Here is a 15640-nt window from a genome sequence, read left to right on the forward strand (position 1 = left end):
CACATGTTGTCGGTCACACGCAAGCCGAAGTGGTGCGAACTATTTAGATTATAAATTCATCAAGCGTGTTTGACTCAGAGAAAAACTCTTGGGGTATAACCTGGCTCACATGGTCAAGGTGAGACTTCCATTTCAGTACCACGGACAGCGTGCATAACAGTTTTAATTAAGCGAACTATTTGTTGAACGCACAGGACAGAAGCCAGCACCCCCTTAAAGTTCACAAAGCTGCAATTGTGCTACTGTACATGTGCTTTAATGTGATTCCTGTGACAGAACTCTGATTAACTGATCGTTACAATTTTTACTGGACAAAATACCCTCATCTCTGCACCTTTCTGAAGGATGGTTTCTAGTGTAAAAGCATTTTGTTTTTCTTGCTGGCTTACCAGAGGAGCGGGTATGATTACAGTTAGTTGTTTTTGACACTTTGGTAGATCATTCTGCGTGTAGTTGTCAAAGACAACCATTAGAGGATGCTGTTGTGAACGGCAAGGAAGTTAAGTATTAGCGTCTTGGCCAAGAATCCCAGAGGCTTAAAGGCGAAATGGAGGTAAAAGTCCTGGTAGATTAGTCTGAGAGCGATTTCTCAGTCGTGTAGGGTGTGTTAAGGCAAGGTGTTGCAGGGGTGCAGCCAAACCTTTCTTTTCACTGGTTTGTAATTTTGCTGAACTGGTCATTACGATAGTGACCTTCCCATTAGTAAGTGAGGATGGGAGAAGAGGAGCTGGACAGACGAATCTCTCCGGTGAAGAACTTCGTCGCAGGAGGAGTCGGAGGAGCGTGCCTTTTATTTGCCGGTCACCCGCTTGATACAATTAAGGTGACATTTCATTCACTCTAGAAATTAGGGTTTAGAATTACGGCACACGAGTGAAGCAAGCTAATGGCGAGAAAAGAATTGAAAAAGACTTGAAAACTTTTATGCAGGACTATTTCCTTGTTGTACTACCATAGCAATAAATGACAAGGTAAGCTATTTCACAATTGTTTTGCACCCTCTGTGGTGATGATAAATTTCCAGTGGTGAACTGTAATCCTGAGTTGTAGGGCGAGATCACTACATGCTCGGTTATTTGGGCACATCGGTGAATACGGATCAGAGTCCTTTTAGATCTTTCATTATATTAATTCAGTTTCACCTGCACACAGTCGCAGTTAAGGTTTTGATGCCGACCGTTATCAGTGCACGAATAAGCATAATGTTCCGAATATTAACTGAAATTGCTGAAGAATAGTTTAAGGTGTGATGTAATACGTTTATAATTAAAATACATCCGACGATTGCACATATTACCCTTGGTTTATATACTTAAATCAGGCAAGTCACATGTTCAATAGGTTATGTCATTTTACTCTGTGAATTCGTTTTTTCATTCTGTGGTTTTGTTCTTTGTATAACAAGTTAAAACATAAGGAAAACAAAGACGAGTACTTTAACGTGATGCTTAAACAATTTGAGTGAATTACAGCTGGAAGAGGCTGGGACGCGTGAGGTGTATAATTGTCATAACTGAGGTGCATAGTCTGCCCTACGACTGACGTTTGCGTCAACTACCGAAGTCACAAACTCACCTCTACCACTGACCAGATCAAGTTAGTCCAGTGGTTACGATTTTGAACTTTTTTTTTATCGCTTTACGGTTTACCTATTCAACATCTAACCTAATGGGGTGTCCCATGTTAAAATGAATAATGTTTTTGTGCGTATACTTGCCAAAACGTAAACCATGTTATTGCAGTTCACTTTTCCTTACCGCCATGATATATCTGAAGAGTTTTATGTAATTTCATAACCGAAATGACCCACTTATCCAGACAAACAGAGACAATAGATAACTGACATCTTACTCCACTCCCTGTAGACAATTCTTATCAGTCTTGTACTCTGTAGTATGTGGCTGAAAAACTCCTATCAGTTTTCTTGTTTACTGAGGAATGCCTTAAGTCATTAATAACAGCTCAGATGTCTAACAGGACACAGTTCATTCAAAAGTAACCTACAGAGCTTGTTTGTGCTTATCTGTTCACAGGTTCGCCTCCAGACACAACCCAAAGCCAGTCAATATGTGCTCTACACAGGAACATATGACTGCTTTCGCAAAACAGTGTCCAAAGAGGTGACATCTCAGCAGCCTGCACAGAAATTAATTTGAAACAACAAAATATGACAATACTTTGCACATTTTGTTTACATCCTTCTTATTACCTATTTTCCTCTCCCTTTCTCTGTGTCTTTTCTGTCTCTACCTTCTTTGCTGATTTGTACCTTTTACTCGATTCTGTAACCCAAATCCGCTTATAACCCCCCCCCCCCTCTCTCTCTCTCTCTTTTAGGGAGTCCTGGGTCTCTATAAAGGAATGGGTGCTCCATTGGCTGGTGTAGCCCCCATGATGGCCATTAGTTTCTTTGGCTTTGGTTTAGGGAAGCAGCTCCTTCAGTCTGACCCCAGTGTCCCACACACGTCAGTACTACAGGCAGAACAATAAGGGGGAATTTTATTGCAGGGGTCTATATATAATGAATGAGAGTCTTTCAAGTGTCACCATGTGCTGTTCTTGACAAGGCATAACATTTCAGGACCGAAAACAGTGTGTGTGTATTTGTGGATGGTGCATGTGCATGTATGTGCACATGAGTCTATTTTTAAAGAGTCTCTGGTGTTAGTGTGAGGTTGGTTTACATTGTGAATGTGATTATAACAAAAATGTATTGACAGTTCAATTGATTTGCTTGTTGTAAGTAACTGTGTAACATTTCATGACAGCAATGTGTTTGCTTGCATTGTGAAAGCTGACAGCAGGTGGTAAGATCTGCTGTCTCAATGTATGTGAGAGAATAACTGGAATATGAGCAACTCTAAAAATAACAGTGCATAGGTGTGGTTCTTCTCTCCTCCTATCAGTTCCCTCTGTTTTTCACTCCCCTAGCACCACGACCATACTTATACCCAGTCAACATGACTAAAGGGCTCTGAACCACCATACATCATAACCGAATCACTGACAAGTGTTTGGCTGCTAAACCACACAATGATTTACAGTGTTAGCAATGCAATTTTGTCCACGCACTGTCTTACCTACTGTAAAGATCTCAATTCAAAAATGATCGGTGCTTGTTCTTAATGGAAGTAGCTTCTGCTGAGAAAGGATTCAGTTGGATGGAGTATAAATCACTTGTTGTATGTTTTATCTTGAGCTCCTTGGGTTCTCCTGTGAAAGAACAAACATTTGGCACATAGCTAATGATAAGTGGAAGTGATGATTTTCAAAAGAAAAAGATGCTCATTTGAGTCAGATTTTATCAAGCGAAGCAAGAGGTGTTTTGTTTCCTCCATTGTGATTGTTACATTCATTCATGTAAAACAGGAAACAGTTCTGCCCTGGGATACTAAAAGTTACATCTTGTACCTTAAACTTTGAGGACTAGAGGTAAATGTTTTAGTCTCAGTGGGTGCTCTTAATTTTCTACCTTTCTTTTCTGATCTCTCTGTCTCTCTCAGATACACTCAGATCTACCTGGCTGGGATGCTGGCAGGAGTCTTCACCACAGTCATTGTAGCACCAGGAGAGAGAATAAAGTGTTTACTTCAGGTAAGGTGAATATAGAAGACTGACACATTTTTTTTTTTTGGTTACTGGCCTGGTTCCTCACCTGGCATGGTTGACAAGGGCAGGGGGTCGGGGCAGCTGGGACTGATCTTACTGTGCATTCTGTTAGTGTGTGTGTGTGTGTGTGTGTGTTTGCATGTCTGTTTATTCTTCTGTCTGAATGTCATGTTTAAGGTGATATACTCTATGTATGTATCTCTCTCTCTGTGTAATTGCATGTGTGTGGGTGTCTTTGTGTTGTAGGTGCAGTCTAGCACTGGCCAGCTGAAGTATGCTGGACCATTGGACTGTGCTGTCAGACTGTATAAAGAGCAGGGAATTCGAAGTGTTTACAAAGGAACTGTTTTCACTCTTATCAGAGGTAGAGACAGAATGTACATGCAGGATGTATGTGCCTGAGTAGATATGTGTGTGTTTCTGTGTGTGTGTGTGCATGCGTGTGCGTGTGTGTGTGTGGGAGTTTTTGAGTTTGCAAGTGATTGCAAGTGGCAACCAATCTATATTGTACTCTGTATGCATCGATGTAGACTGTAAACAACGAATTTAAAAAGTTAAATATTACCATATCTGTCACTGCCAGTTTTGCAAAAGAATGCTCAAATAAACATAACATAATCCCTACTCTTATAATATTAATGTCTTGAAACTGATTATTTTGTACAGTCACCGTCCCATTTCTGTTTTTAGATGTGCCTTCCAATGGTCTGTACTTTCTCACCTATGAGTACTTGAAAAACCTTCTAACACCTGAGGGTGAAAGGTCAGTGTCACTTTCTTCTTTTTCAAAGGTTACATTTCACAGAGACCAAAAGCTTTATCTCTGTTTCTCTCTCTCTCTCTCTCTCTCCCTCTCTCTCTCTGTCTCTCTTCCTTTCATAGTGTGCAAGACCTCAGTACTCTCAAAATTCTTGTAGCTGGTGGCGTGGCTGGGATTTTGAACTGGGTGATTGCTCTCCCTCCAGACGTTCTAAAGTCAAACTTCCAGACGGGTACGTACAAATACACACCCGCATACACACCCATTCAGTCCTATTGCTGACTAGTTTTCACTTGCTTATTTAGAGCAATGCTAGAGCAATGCTATGCAACTCATCTTGTGAAAATCATGTGCTGTGGCATAAAACAATGAAGGATGGCAGCAAACTGTGGCTCAACACTGTACCCAAGTGATAATGTTTGGTAATGCCTGAATAAAGCTTTAATCAAAATTGCCAACACTTTATGACAGTACTGTAATGACAGTGCTTGTTAAGACAGATCCACCTAGACTGCCATTTGTTAAAGGTTAAGACTGTGAATGGGCAAAATGATGACAGGAACGGTAAAGTTTGGGTTAAAATTTTAAATGAATCCGCTCTAATACTTTGTATATGTACTGAATAAATATTGTGTGCATTTAGTATGTTTACTGGATGAAAACAGAAGTGTCTCTCACTGTGTTTGACAGCTGCAGACAGTCGCTATAAAGGCCTGGTAGATGTTTTGAGGGAACTGTTACGAGAGGAAGGAGCACAGGCCCTTTATAAGGGCTTCAATGCCGTCATGCTCCGGGCATTCCCTGCCAACGCCGTAAGACTTCCTGTTCAGTCTGTTCCATCATTTACACAGAACCATGCCAATGAACACACATAACCATATCACAGTCATCTCTTAGTTATTCACAAATTAAACTGATTTTCTCAGAGATGTATTTTTTGCTTAATTTTGGGTCCCAACCAATGTATATATAATTTTAAAACATCACATTCTTTGATATTACACTGCCAGTACTCACTACTGTATGTTCCACTGTGTTTGTAATGCAATGAATATGTAATATTACAAGTTTAATATTCTAATATAATGAGATTGTATGGTCAGTACTAGTGCTTGATGATATATGTTTAGATATGTTTAGTACAAGCACTGTGATAAATTGATATCATGATATTATAAGGCTTTGTATTGTTTGTTTACCTCTGCATCCATTCACTTGCTCCATTTCTTCCATTCTCAGGCTTGTTTTCTGGGCTTTGAGGTAGCTCTGAAGTGTTTGAACCGGCTGGCTCCAAACTGGTGATGCTGGTAAAATACTTTATTTTTTGCACTGTTGAGACTGATCTCAGAAGATCTGCTCCATTGCAACAACACCATATGAACCTGTTTTACTCATGTTGATACTACCTCTGAAAGATACATTAAGAAGTAATCATTGGTGCATGGTGCTTAATAATGATTGTGATAGCTTCTGTTATGTGGCTTTGTCTTTAATTTTACATTCAATCCAGTGTTATGTCTCTAGAAACCCAAATGATGTTTTTGTACATTTCTCTGTCCAACAGAAAATATGTGACAAATGATTGTGATTAATAGTGTTTGGTTGGTTTTTTTTTTTGCATAATCAGTATCTGTTGAGAAACTACACAATTAAACAATCCTGGCATTTCTGTAATAAGAGCATGCATTCCTGTAATTATTCGTTTCAAGTCAGTGGCATTGCTGTTAAAATTCTTGTGTGATAATCATTTTTTCAGTGTCTGTAGAACTCAATTCAGCATTAGCTGTTCAGCTCATTCGCGGTTTTAGAGGCTCGTTTTTAATGGGCTGACACTTTATTATGAAATTATGCACATTTAGAATGAATGTTAAGTATTATGATTTAGAAACTGTCGAGGAACTTCGTGCTGTAACTGTTTTCCACTGAAGAGCGCAAATCTTAAACCCTGCTGGTAAATGACCTTTTACCTAGTCTTTACCCACAATTCATTGTACTGCCCGCTTAAGGAATTTTATCTCGTAGAGTGCAGGCTGCTCGGTACGTAACCCTTTTAAACACAATAATGACCCATCGATTCAAAGTAGTGTTTTTTATTCGTAATGAGAAGGCTAAAAACCTTAACATATATTAAGTGAGAAATAACGGCTTTCTCAGGTTCAAAATCCGTGAGGGAAGAATCTTTTGTACGAACTACAACTCCCATAAAGTCACTGCGGGGGTTATTTGAGTTTTTTTCCGGTGTCAGCCTCCCTGACCCACCATCAGCTGTACGGGATAGAAGGTGAGTGTTTGCACCTCAGTTGAACCTGAATGACACTGGATTCAAAGTCAGTGAGACCGTTGTTATATTGTTAAATGGAGTTAACATAAAGCGGCTCATGCGACACAAAGATTTTAATGTAGAGAGCCACGATGTGATGGCTTTGCAGGAAGCCACATGTTGGGCAAGGGAGGCAAAATTCTTAGTGAAACTTTTTTGTTGGTCCTTTATTAACTTTGAACTGGTGTTATTACTGTAACAGTTACTAATTTGGCTATGCCCATTTAACAATACGTTTGTGAAACGAGGCAAATCTCGTCAGTTAACTGATACAAAAATCTTCTCGACTCTATCTTATTGATAGTGTCTTGTCTGACTGTCACTGGCTCTTTTCCTTTTTATGTTATTCATTTCCCTGGTTTATACGTTTGTTTAATGAGCGGTTTCGTACGATGTACAAACTATATTCAGTATGATCACGGCTTTTGGGGATCTCAACGTTTTGTCTTGCAGCGCATTTATTCCCAGCAGCTCAGTTCAGTGTAATAGTTTAGGTCTCCACTGTTTCTCCAGTGCGGTCAGTTGTTATGGCTAACTTTACTCAAACTAAAACGTATTTTATTGACGAATTACATACACTTCAAGCATTAATACACAACCCCCTTTGCGATATACTAGACGCGTTTTATGGCTTTAAATTCTGTTTCAATTCGCGAGAAATTCTGTGTCATATGTGGTGTTTCAGCTTGAATGAGTGCTCTTTCGTGCACTCACCATGCCTTTAGAGGTGAGATGGCCGTTTCCGGACTGCCCCCGCCTGGGCTGGAGGGTCTCCAGCTCTTTGGTCATGGGCATGGTGGGATCATACAGTTACTTATGGACCAGTGAGTCTCTCTCTCTCTCACACACACACACACACACACACACACACTCACAGAGTCAGTTGTTTATCACTTCATAGTATGGTTTTTATATTAACAATTACCTCCTCCTCTGATGTCTTTCTAAGCAGCACACACTGACTGTAAAGCCAGTATTATTTTGCTTCCTATTTCTTCATCCTCAATGTTTCTCACTTTTTGTATGAACCTTGCAGAGTACATGAACTCCCTTACAGTTCACAACCAGAATGTTCTTCTGGACCTGATTGAAGATCGGCCAGCAGACACACCCCTTATTACACTGTCTAATCACCAGTCCTGCATGGATGACCCACACATCTGGGGTAGGTGGAGCTGGCAAGGTACCCATATACGTCACTGATACACTCCCAAAAAATGAAAAAACCCCAATGGATGCTTTGTCCTATGTGGTTGTTTTTCTCCATTTTCACCCCAATATTGAGTGTCCAGTGACCCATATTTTTGTGAGTCTCCCCTTCACGAGACAGAAGGACAATGTCCCTGCCCAACAACCCCACTAGAGAGAGGATGGCCTGATGTGTTCCCTTAAACTAACAGGCATAGTCCGCCAAGTATGGCTCAAATGAGAGATGAATTTTTGGACTATGAGTTCCACACAGAACCTGAATAGTGTTTGCCACTCAGGAGACTTCAGAACCCCCTCCTTCTAAATGCCAAATGTAAACCAGGCTCCCCATACACATTTTGAATTCATTTTGGGATCAGTCTGAGATCACTGGTCACAACTGAATATGATATTATCAACCCATAATGTGGAATAATTTAAGGTATATTTGCTTGAAACTTCAGGTGTCTTGAGGCTTCGGCAGCTGTGGAACTTTAAGAAAATGAGGTGGTGAGTTTGCTTCTGTTTGAGATTTGATGTTTGTCATTACATGCAGAATGTAAATTAAAAAAAAAATTTTGTGAGTTTTCGTGAGAAGGAAGCGTCAGTTACAGTGAAACCTTGTTTGTTTTCTTAAACTAGCCCTCAGTTGATAATGATTTTCATATAAAGACCCCCCCCCCCCCCATGCCCCATCATATCATTAGTTATCTATCATTGATCTGTTTCATTTGGATTTCACAAAGCTAACCAAGACGTCCTGTTCAGACTAAAATATCCCCAACATACATTTTTTGAATCTCTAGGGTTCTCCAGAATGTCTTTGCATTTTTCACTTAATGAGAATAACCTTTGTGTTTTGGTCTCTCGTGCATTTCCATGGCAACAGGACCCCGACTGCCTCGGATATCTGCTTCACAAAAGAACTGCACTCTCGATTTTTCAGTAGAGGGAAGTGTGTGCCTGTGTGTCGGGGTGAGTACTCAGCATTCCCCCTTTTTTTAAATCCTTCTTGTCCTTTTGTTAGAACTTTAATTTGAGTATGTGCCTCTGCTTGCGATCATTTACAGGTGATGGAGTTTATCAGAGAGGTATGGACTTTTTGTTGGAAAGACTGAACCGAGGAGAATGGGTACACATATTCCCAGAAGGTGAGAAAATGGAAACCGTCTCTCCATAGCACTAGCACTATAGAAATGGAATAATACACACAATATTTTAAACTTTGGGCAATCATGATTGAACTGTGATGCAACTGTTGCCTGCTAGATCTTATCCTTTACTCTTTCCTCAGGAAAAGTTAACTTGACTCAGGAGTTTATCAGATTAAAATGGGGTAAGTTCTGTCATGTGAGCTTAATGTTCCCCTTCATAAACTTGCTTGTGCTAATGCAGAAAATATTCATTAATAAAAGTTTGTATTTCTTGTGTCACATAGGAGTGGGTCGATTGATAGCCGAATGTACTCTTCACCCTATCATTTTACCTATGTGGCATGTAGGTGAGTAGGACAAAACTTTGAATCGGTATATCTGTATTGTGGACTACTTGTCTGGCTATGCAATGCCTTGGTATGATTGTAGAATCATGTTTGATTTGAATAGCATTTCTCAGTCTATTCCCATGGCTTTTACATTCAGCATTTTTGACGTAGCTCAATGTGAATGTGTTGGACTTGATTTATTACTTAATCTACAAACCCTTGATGATTTCATCCTTATGCTATAAATCTCGATTAAATTAAAAATGTTATGGAGTGAAATGCCCATAGGAATTGCTTTGGAGGACACTTTTAAAACAAGCTACAAAGGTCCTTGTCTCCATATGCTGGACTATGTATTTATTTGCGTCTGAAGTTGGTACACATAGTTTTGAAGAATCCCTCTGCAGGTTTGATTCTAGACTGTAATGTCCGTAGCATTACCAACCTTCTACATTTATTCAGTACCACTTAATCTGAATCTTATTTTTTAGGTATGAACGATGTCCTACCAAATAATCCTCCTTATATTCCTCGGGCGGGACATGTGAGTGCTGATATTATTTTCATGTGATATTCACTATTCTAAAATTAAATTATTTCATAACTTATTGTAGCTGCCGTTTTGTGATAATACCTCAGTATTAATATGAGCTGTTTTTTGACAGAGAATAACAGTTCTGGTGGGGAAACCCTTTACAGTCAAACACCTGGTGGATGGATTAAGAGCAGAAAACAAAAGTCAGGTAACACTCACTATTCACACATTTTTCCACATGAGTTCCATCTTTTTAAATACAGAGATCAGTTTTTACTGAGCAAAGTTCCTAGGAGTTTTAAAATGCATATTATTAAATAAATCTTAGCAATATTTTTTCCTCCTATTTCTTCGATTTCATCAGAAAAACATCTTAAAATTAAATGCAAACGTGCTTTGTATGTGACGCAGTGGACAGCTGCAGAAACCCCAGATTCAAGTTCAAGTTCAAGTTCAAGTTTATTTAGAGCCCAATATCACTGTTTACAGTCTCAAGGGGCTTTACAGGCCACAACAGTCAAATCAAAATATGACGGCACCCCCTGACTTAATCCTCATGGCGGGCAAGAAAAAACTCCCCAAAAACCCAAGAGGGAAATGGGAAAATGGGAGAAATCTTGAGGAGGACCACAGAGAGAGGAGACCCCTCCTTGGTCAGACAGGTGTGCAATAGGTGCCGACCACGTGGGCAGTTACAGCTGAAAATAAATTGGGGCATGAACAAAGGGGATGGTGATGTAGACAGGAGGCTGACGGGGGATGGAAGATGATGACACCAGGATGGATCAGTCCACAGGGCGGGAGGAGTCAGGATCACTGGTGTCTCAGGAGTAGCATGTGTGGCTCGACAGAGAGAGAGAGAGAGAGAGAGAGAGAGAGAGAGAGAGAGGGAGAGGGAGAGGGAGAGAGAGGGAGAGAGGGAGAGAGAGAGAGAGAGAGAGAGAGAGAGAGGCACATTGTTAGATGTTCATTTCCACATAATGGTTGAGGTAAATATACATCGTGTGCCGAGTGCAGGCAGGGACTCCAGCAAGACTAACTAGTACAGCATAGCTAAAAGGGAGAGCTAGAAGGTAATATGGACATGATGGCACTCTGGGACACAAGGCGGCCACCCACTCCACAGTCAACAAACCTGAGTGAACATGTTAAAGTGGGGGGGCGACAGCATCCAAACATCCCAGTTCACCAAACAATCTATGCCCGAGAACCCTCCAGATCTGCTCCTTTGCCTAGTAAAGAGCTATTAGCAAAAGGCTTGGCTAAACAGATAAGTTTTCAGCCTTGACTTAAACATAGAGACTGTGTCTGAGTCTCGAACATTAATTGGGAGGCTATTCCATAACTGTGGGGCTCTGTAAGAGAAGGCTCTGCCCCCTGCTGTAGCCATCATAACTCGAGGTACCAACAAATAGCCTGCACCTTTTGATCTAAGTAGGCGTGGTGGATCATAGAAGACCAGGAGTTCGCGCAGGTACTGTGGCGCAAGACCATTTAATGCTCTATATGTTAATAGTAAGATTTTATAATCAATACGAGATTTGACTGGGAGCCAGTGCAGTGTGGATAAGATAGGGGTGATGTGATCATATTTTTTGGTTCTAGTAAGAACTCTGGCTGCTGCATTCTGAACTAACTGTAGCTTATTTATACACCTAGTAGAGCATCCAGACAGTAAGGCATTACAGTAGTCTAATCTAGAGGTAATGAAAGCATGAACCAATTTTTCAGCATCTTGAAATGACAATGCATTTCTTATCTTGTTAATATTTCTAAGATGAAAGAAGGCTATCCTGGTAATATTATCTACATGAGCTTCAAATGAAAGACTGGGGTCAATAATTACACCAAGATCTTTTACTGCTGCACCTAATGAAAGAGAAAGGCCATCCAGAGTAACTATGTGGTCGGAAAGCTTACTCCTAGCTGCATGTGATCCTAGTACAAGTACTTCTGTTTTTTCAGTGTTGAGTGAGAGGAAATTCGTAAGCATCCAGTGCCTAATATCCTTTAGACATTCCTCAATTTTGTTAAGTTGGTGTCTCTCGTCTGGCTTCGCTGAGACATACAACTGTGTGTCATCAGCATAGCAGTGGAAGCTAATACCGTGTTTACGAATAACATTACCTAGAGGTAGCATATATAAAGAGAAAAGCAGTGGGCCTAAAACAGAACCTTGCGGGACTCCGAACTTTACCTCAGTATGTGCAGAGGACTCACCATTTACATCAACAAACTGATAACGATCAGTTAAGTAGGACCTAAGCCATAAGAGGGCCGTTCCCTTAACTCCAACAACATTTTCTAGTCTATCAAGGAGAATGGTATGATCAATGGTGTCAAAGGCTAAACTGAGGTCAAGTAGCACAAGCAAGGAGACACAACCCTGATCAGAGGCCAGTAAGAGGTCATTTGCAACTTTAACCAGTGCTGTCTCTGTGCTGTGATGAGGCCTAAATCCTGACTGATACAGTTCATGGATGTTATTCTTATGTAAGTATGAGCATAACTGCTGTGCTACAGCCCTTTCTAGGATCTTGGAAATAAAGGGGAGGTTAGATATTGGCCTGTAGTTGGTCAATGAACAGGGGTCAAGGTCAGGTTTTTTAATTAGGGGTTTGATAACTGCTAGTTTAAAAGATTTAGGTACATAGCCAGTACTAAGGGAGGAATTGATTATTTTTAAAAGCGGTTCGATGACTACTGGCAGTATCTGCTTAAGGAAACGTGTAGGTAAGGGATCTAGTACACAAGTTGGTGATTTTGATGAAGAAATTAGTGAGGTCAATTCGGTCGCCTGAAGGGGAGTAAAACATTCTAATCGCTGATCTGATATAGTTATATTGTTATCTACAGTGTTAGTGATCAAATTATCTGGTTTAAAATTTATAGCCTGGATTGTTTGCCTGATATTTTCAATTTTGCTATTGAAAAAATTCATAAATGCGTCGCCACTGAACATTGATGGTGTACCTGTTTCCGAGGTGCTTTTATTCCCAGTTAGTTTTGATACGATATTAAATAAAAATCTAGGATTATTTTTGTTGTCTTCTATTAGGGTGGAGAGATACATTGATCTAGCGGCACTAAGAGCTTTTCTATAGCTCAGGAGGCTCTCCTTCCATGCTAACTGGAATACTACCAATTTAGTTTGGCGCCATTTACGTTCTAATTTTCGAGTGGTAAGTTTTAAGGCGAGTGTGTGCTCATTATACCAGGGAGCTAGTTTTTTCTCTCTGATTATTTTCCTTTTAAGTGGGGCCACATTATCTAAGGTGTTGCGGAATGTTAACTCTAAAGATTCAGTTGCCTGATCAAGTTCTGTGGGGTGTGACATTGTTCCAGTCAAAGTTGATAACTCTGGGAGATTATTGATAAAGTTCTGCGTAGTAGCTGGCGTAAACGTACGTTTATTATGATAGCGTGGCGAGCTGCATATATTATTGCTAAGAAATATTTTGAATGAGATAAGATAATGATCTGAGATAGCTTCAGATTGTGGAAATGTGACTATACTTCCTACATTTAGTCCGAGTGTTAGTATAAGATCGAGGGTGTGGCCACCATTATGAGTGGGCCCTATGACCGTCTGATTAATCCCTACTGAATCTAGAATGGACACGAACGCTGTTCTCAGAGGGTCCTGTGGGTTATCAAAATGAATGTTAAAGTCTCCGACAATTAGAGCTTTGTCTAAAGAAATAACAAGGTTTGAGATAAAATCTGCAAATTCACAGAGGAATTCAGAGTACGGCCCAGGCGGTCTATAGATAATAATTAGTGTGATAGACTGGGTATTTCCTCTTGAGTTTTGTCCCACACTAACTTAATCTAACAGGCACAGTCCATAATCTAACTTAATCTAACAGGCATAGTCCATAATCTAACTTAATCTAACAGGCATAGTCCATAGGCCAAGTGTGGTTACTTTGCTTACTGCCTCACTGCATTTAGTGAAATCTAAGTCTTAATTGTTGTGGTTATGCTCCCCGGCAGATGGAGATGAGGAAAGCCTTGACTGACTTCATTCAGGGGGAGTTTCGCAGTCTTCGGTCACAGGCTGAGGCTCTTCATCAGCGAATACAGACCCGAGCGTGACATCTGACCTTTGATCCCTGGTTTGGGTCTACCTTTTGGGAAACCCCATGGACATGGAAATGCTGAAAGATACGACATACACAAATCTGCCTCATGAACTGGGATACACACACCTTCACCTTTGTAAGGTGGATCTCAGTGAAACTGGATGTCTGAATTCATAGTTAGGATGACCTTTTTTTTGGGGGGGGCAGCAGCTGGAGGTTACTGTTTCATGCACCAGCCCAAATGTATTATATAAAATGAACTGGATCATCCAAGTTAGACTGGGAGAACCTAGACTGGAGAACTACGAACTGCTCTAGTAGTCATCTGAAATTTTAAGCAGTGTGATTTTGGTTATAAGAATAGCACTAATGCAGCGTACTTCAGTGCTGGTCTCTTGGCTGTATCAGAACACGTGACTAATCGGACGTTTTAGAAATATGACAGTTGATTACCTTTTAAAAAAAAAGAAAAAAAAAAGTTTTACAATGTTCATATTTTACAAACAGTTATGCCAGTTTGTAAGACACAAAGATTCTGCATGAGCCTTTGCAATGCCAATCTTTCATTCTGACTGAGATTTTGTTCATTTTATATGTTATTAAGAGTTTCTCCATCTCTGATCGCCTTCACTTCCTATTTCTTGTCGTATAGATTTCAGGTTTTGTTTGTAGAGGTAGCACTGAAATAAACAGCTGTTGTCAGTTTTTTGTATTTTTAGAGAGAGCAAGAAAACTTTTGGGAACTATTAACAGTGTGATTTAAAATGCTAAGTGCATTTCACTGTGTCCCAACACTCTTCTCTTCAGACCATAATATTGCCCTTGAACACAGTGTTTCCATTCTCACATCTGAATCTCAGTTACATTTAACAGATTATTTCTGCACAAACAAAATAGTAATTTGTATCATATGGAAAATACACTGCTGGATGGTTTCCCTGCTTGTCTTTTCCTGTCATGATTTTTCTTTTTTGATGATTTGGCAGCTGAAAATGAATGAATGAATTATTTCATGTAACATACATTCTGTGCTCTTCAGATTTTCACTCTGTTGACAAGAAAACCATTTACAGTCCAGTTGCCATACCTGTTTTGCACTTGTACTTTAGGCCATTTAACCTAATTTTATGTGATAAGGGAATAAAGTTGCAATCATAAATTGATACAGTATGATGCATTCTGATATCACCATGGAACAATCTGCCTTCTGTAATGCAGTACTATGGTTGACATGCTAGTGCCTGAGTGCACCAGATTTTTTTCCCTACTGCCATGTGACTTTAGCTTGATATTTGGAGTATGAATGAATGACTTAATTAAAAATCAATGTCCACTACTACTCATTGTCATTTCATGGTTGTTTAAGAATTCCTGTCCGGTGTAACACTGAAATCACAATGTATTCATAAATGCCATTTATTCATAAAGTGGAATCAAGTATACTGTGTGTCTGCATATGCTGGAGCTGATACATATATCTGGTCTTCAAGAGGAGAGGTTGCCTGTTTATCCCTGATGAATCCCTTTCCCCTGCCTCTGCTGTTGGTTTAGAGCTCCGTTTTTTCCTTGCATTGATCATCTGATTCTAATATTCAGATATTCGAAGGGGCCACGTTTAATTTATTAAGACTAAATTTACAGCTACAGATGGCCTCTGTAA

The 15640-nt window shown here is 40.0% G+C and overlaps 2 protein-coding genes across 2 annotated transcripts; both read left to right on the forward strand.

Moving 5' to 3' along the window:
- The first annotated feature begins 712 nt into the window (after nt 1-712).
- LOC115808336 (mitochondrial carnitine/acylcarnitine carrier protein) lies at nt 713-5671 on the forward strand. Its single transcript, XM_030769673.1, has 9 exons — nt 713-823; nt 2034-2120; nt 2338-2465; nt 3504-3594; nt 3856-3973; nt 4300-4372; nt 4492-4601; nt 5060-5181; nt 5609-5671. The coding sequence occupies exons 1-9, from the start codon at nt 713-715 to the stop codon at nt 5669-5671; spliced, it is 903 nt and encodes a 300-aa protein (XP_030625533.1).
- A 934-nt stretch (nt 5672-6605) lies between these two features.
- On the forward strand, nt 6606-14581 carry tafazzin (tafazzin, phospholipid-lysophospholipid transacylase). Its single transcript, XM_030768902.1, has 11 exons — nt 6606-6650; nt 7375-7513; nt 7726-7854; nt 8342-8387; nt 8767-8852; nt 8948-9028; nt 9172-9213; nt 9316-9378; nt 9852-9904; nt 10026-10103; nt 13892-14581. Exons 2-11 carry the CDS (start codon nt 7405-7407, stop codon nt 13991-13993), a joined length of 789 nt encoding a protein of 262 aa, XP_030624762.1. The 5' UTR covers nt 6606-6650; nt 7375-7404; the 3' UTR covers nt 13994-14581.
- The last annotated feature ends 1059 nt before the right edge of the window (nt 14582-15640 follow it).

Source organism: Chanos chanos, chromosome 3 (assembly GCF_902362185.1).
Source record: "Chanos chanos chromosome 3, fChaCha1.1, whole genome shotgun sequence".
Lineage (NCBI taxonomy): Eukaryota > Metazoa > Chordata > Actinopteri > Gonorynchiformes > Chanidae > Chanos > Chanos chanos.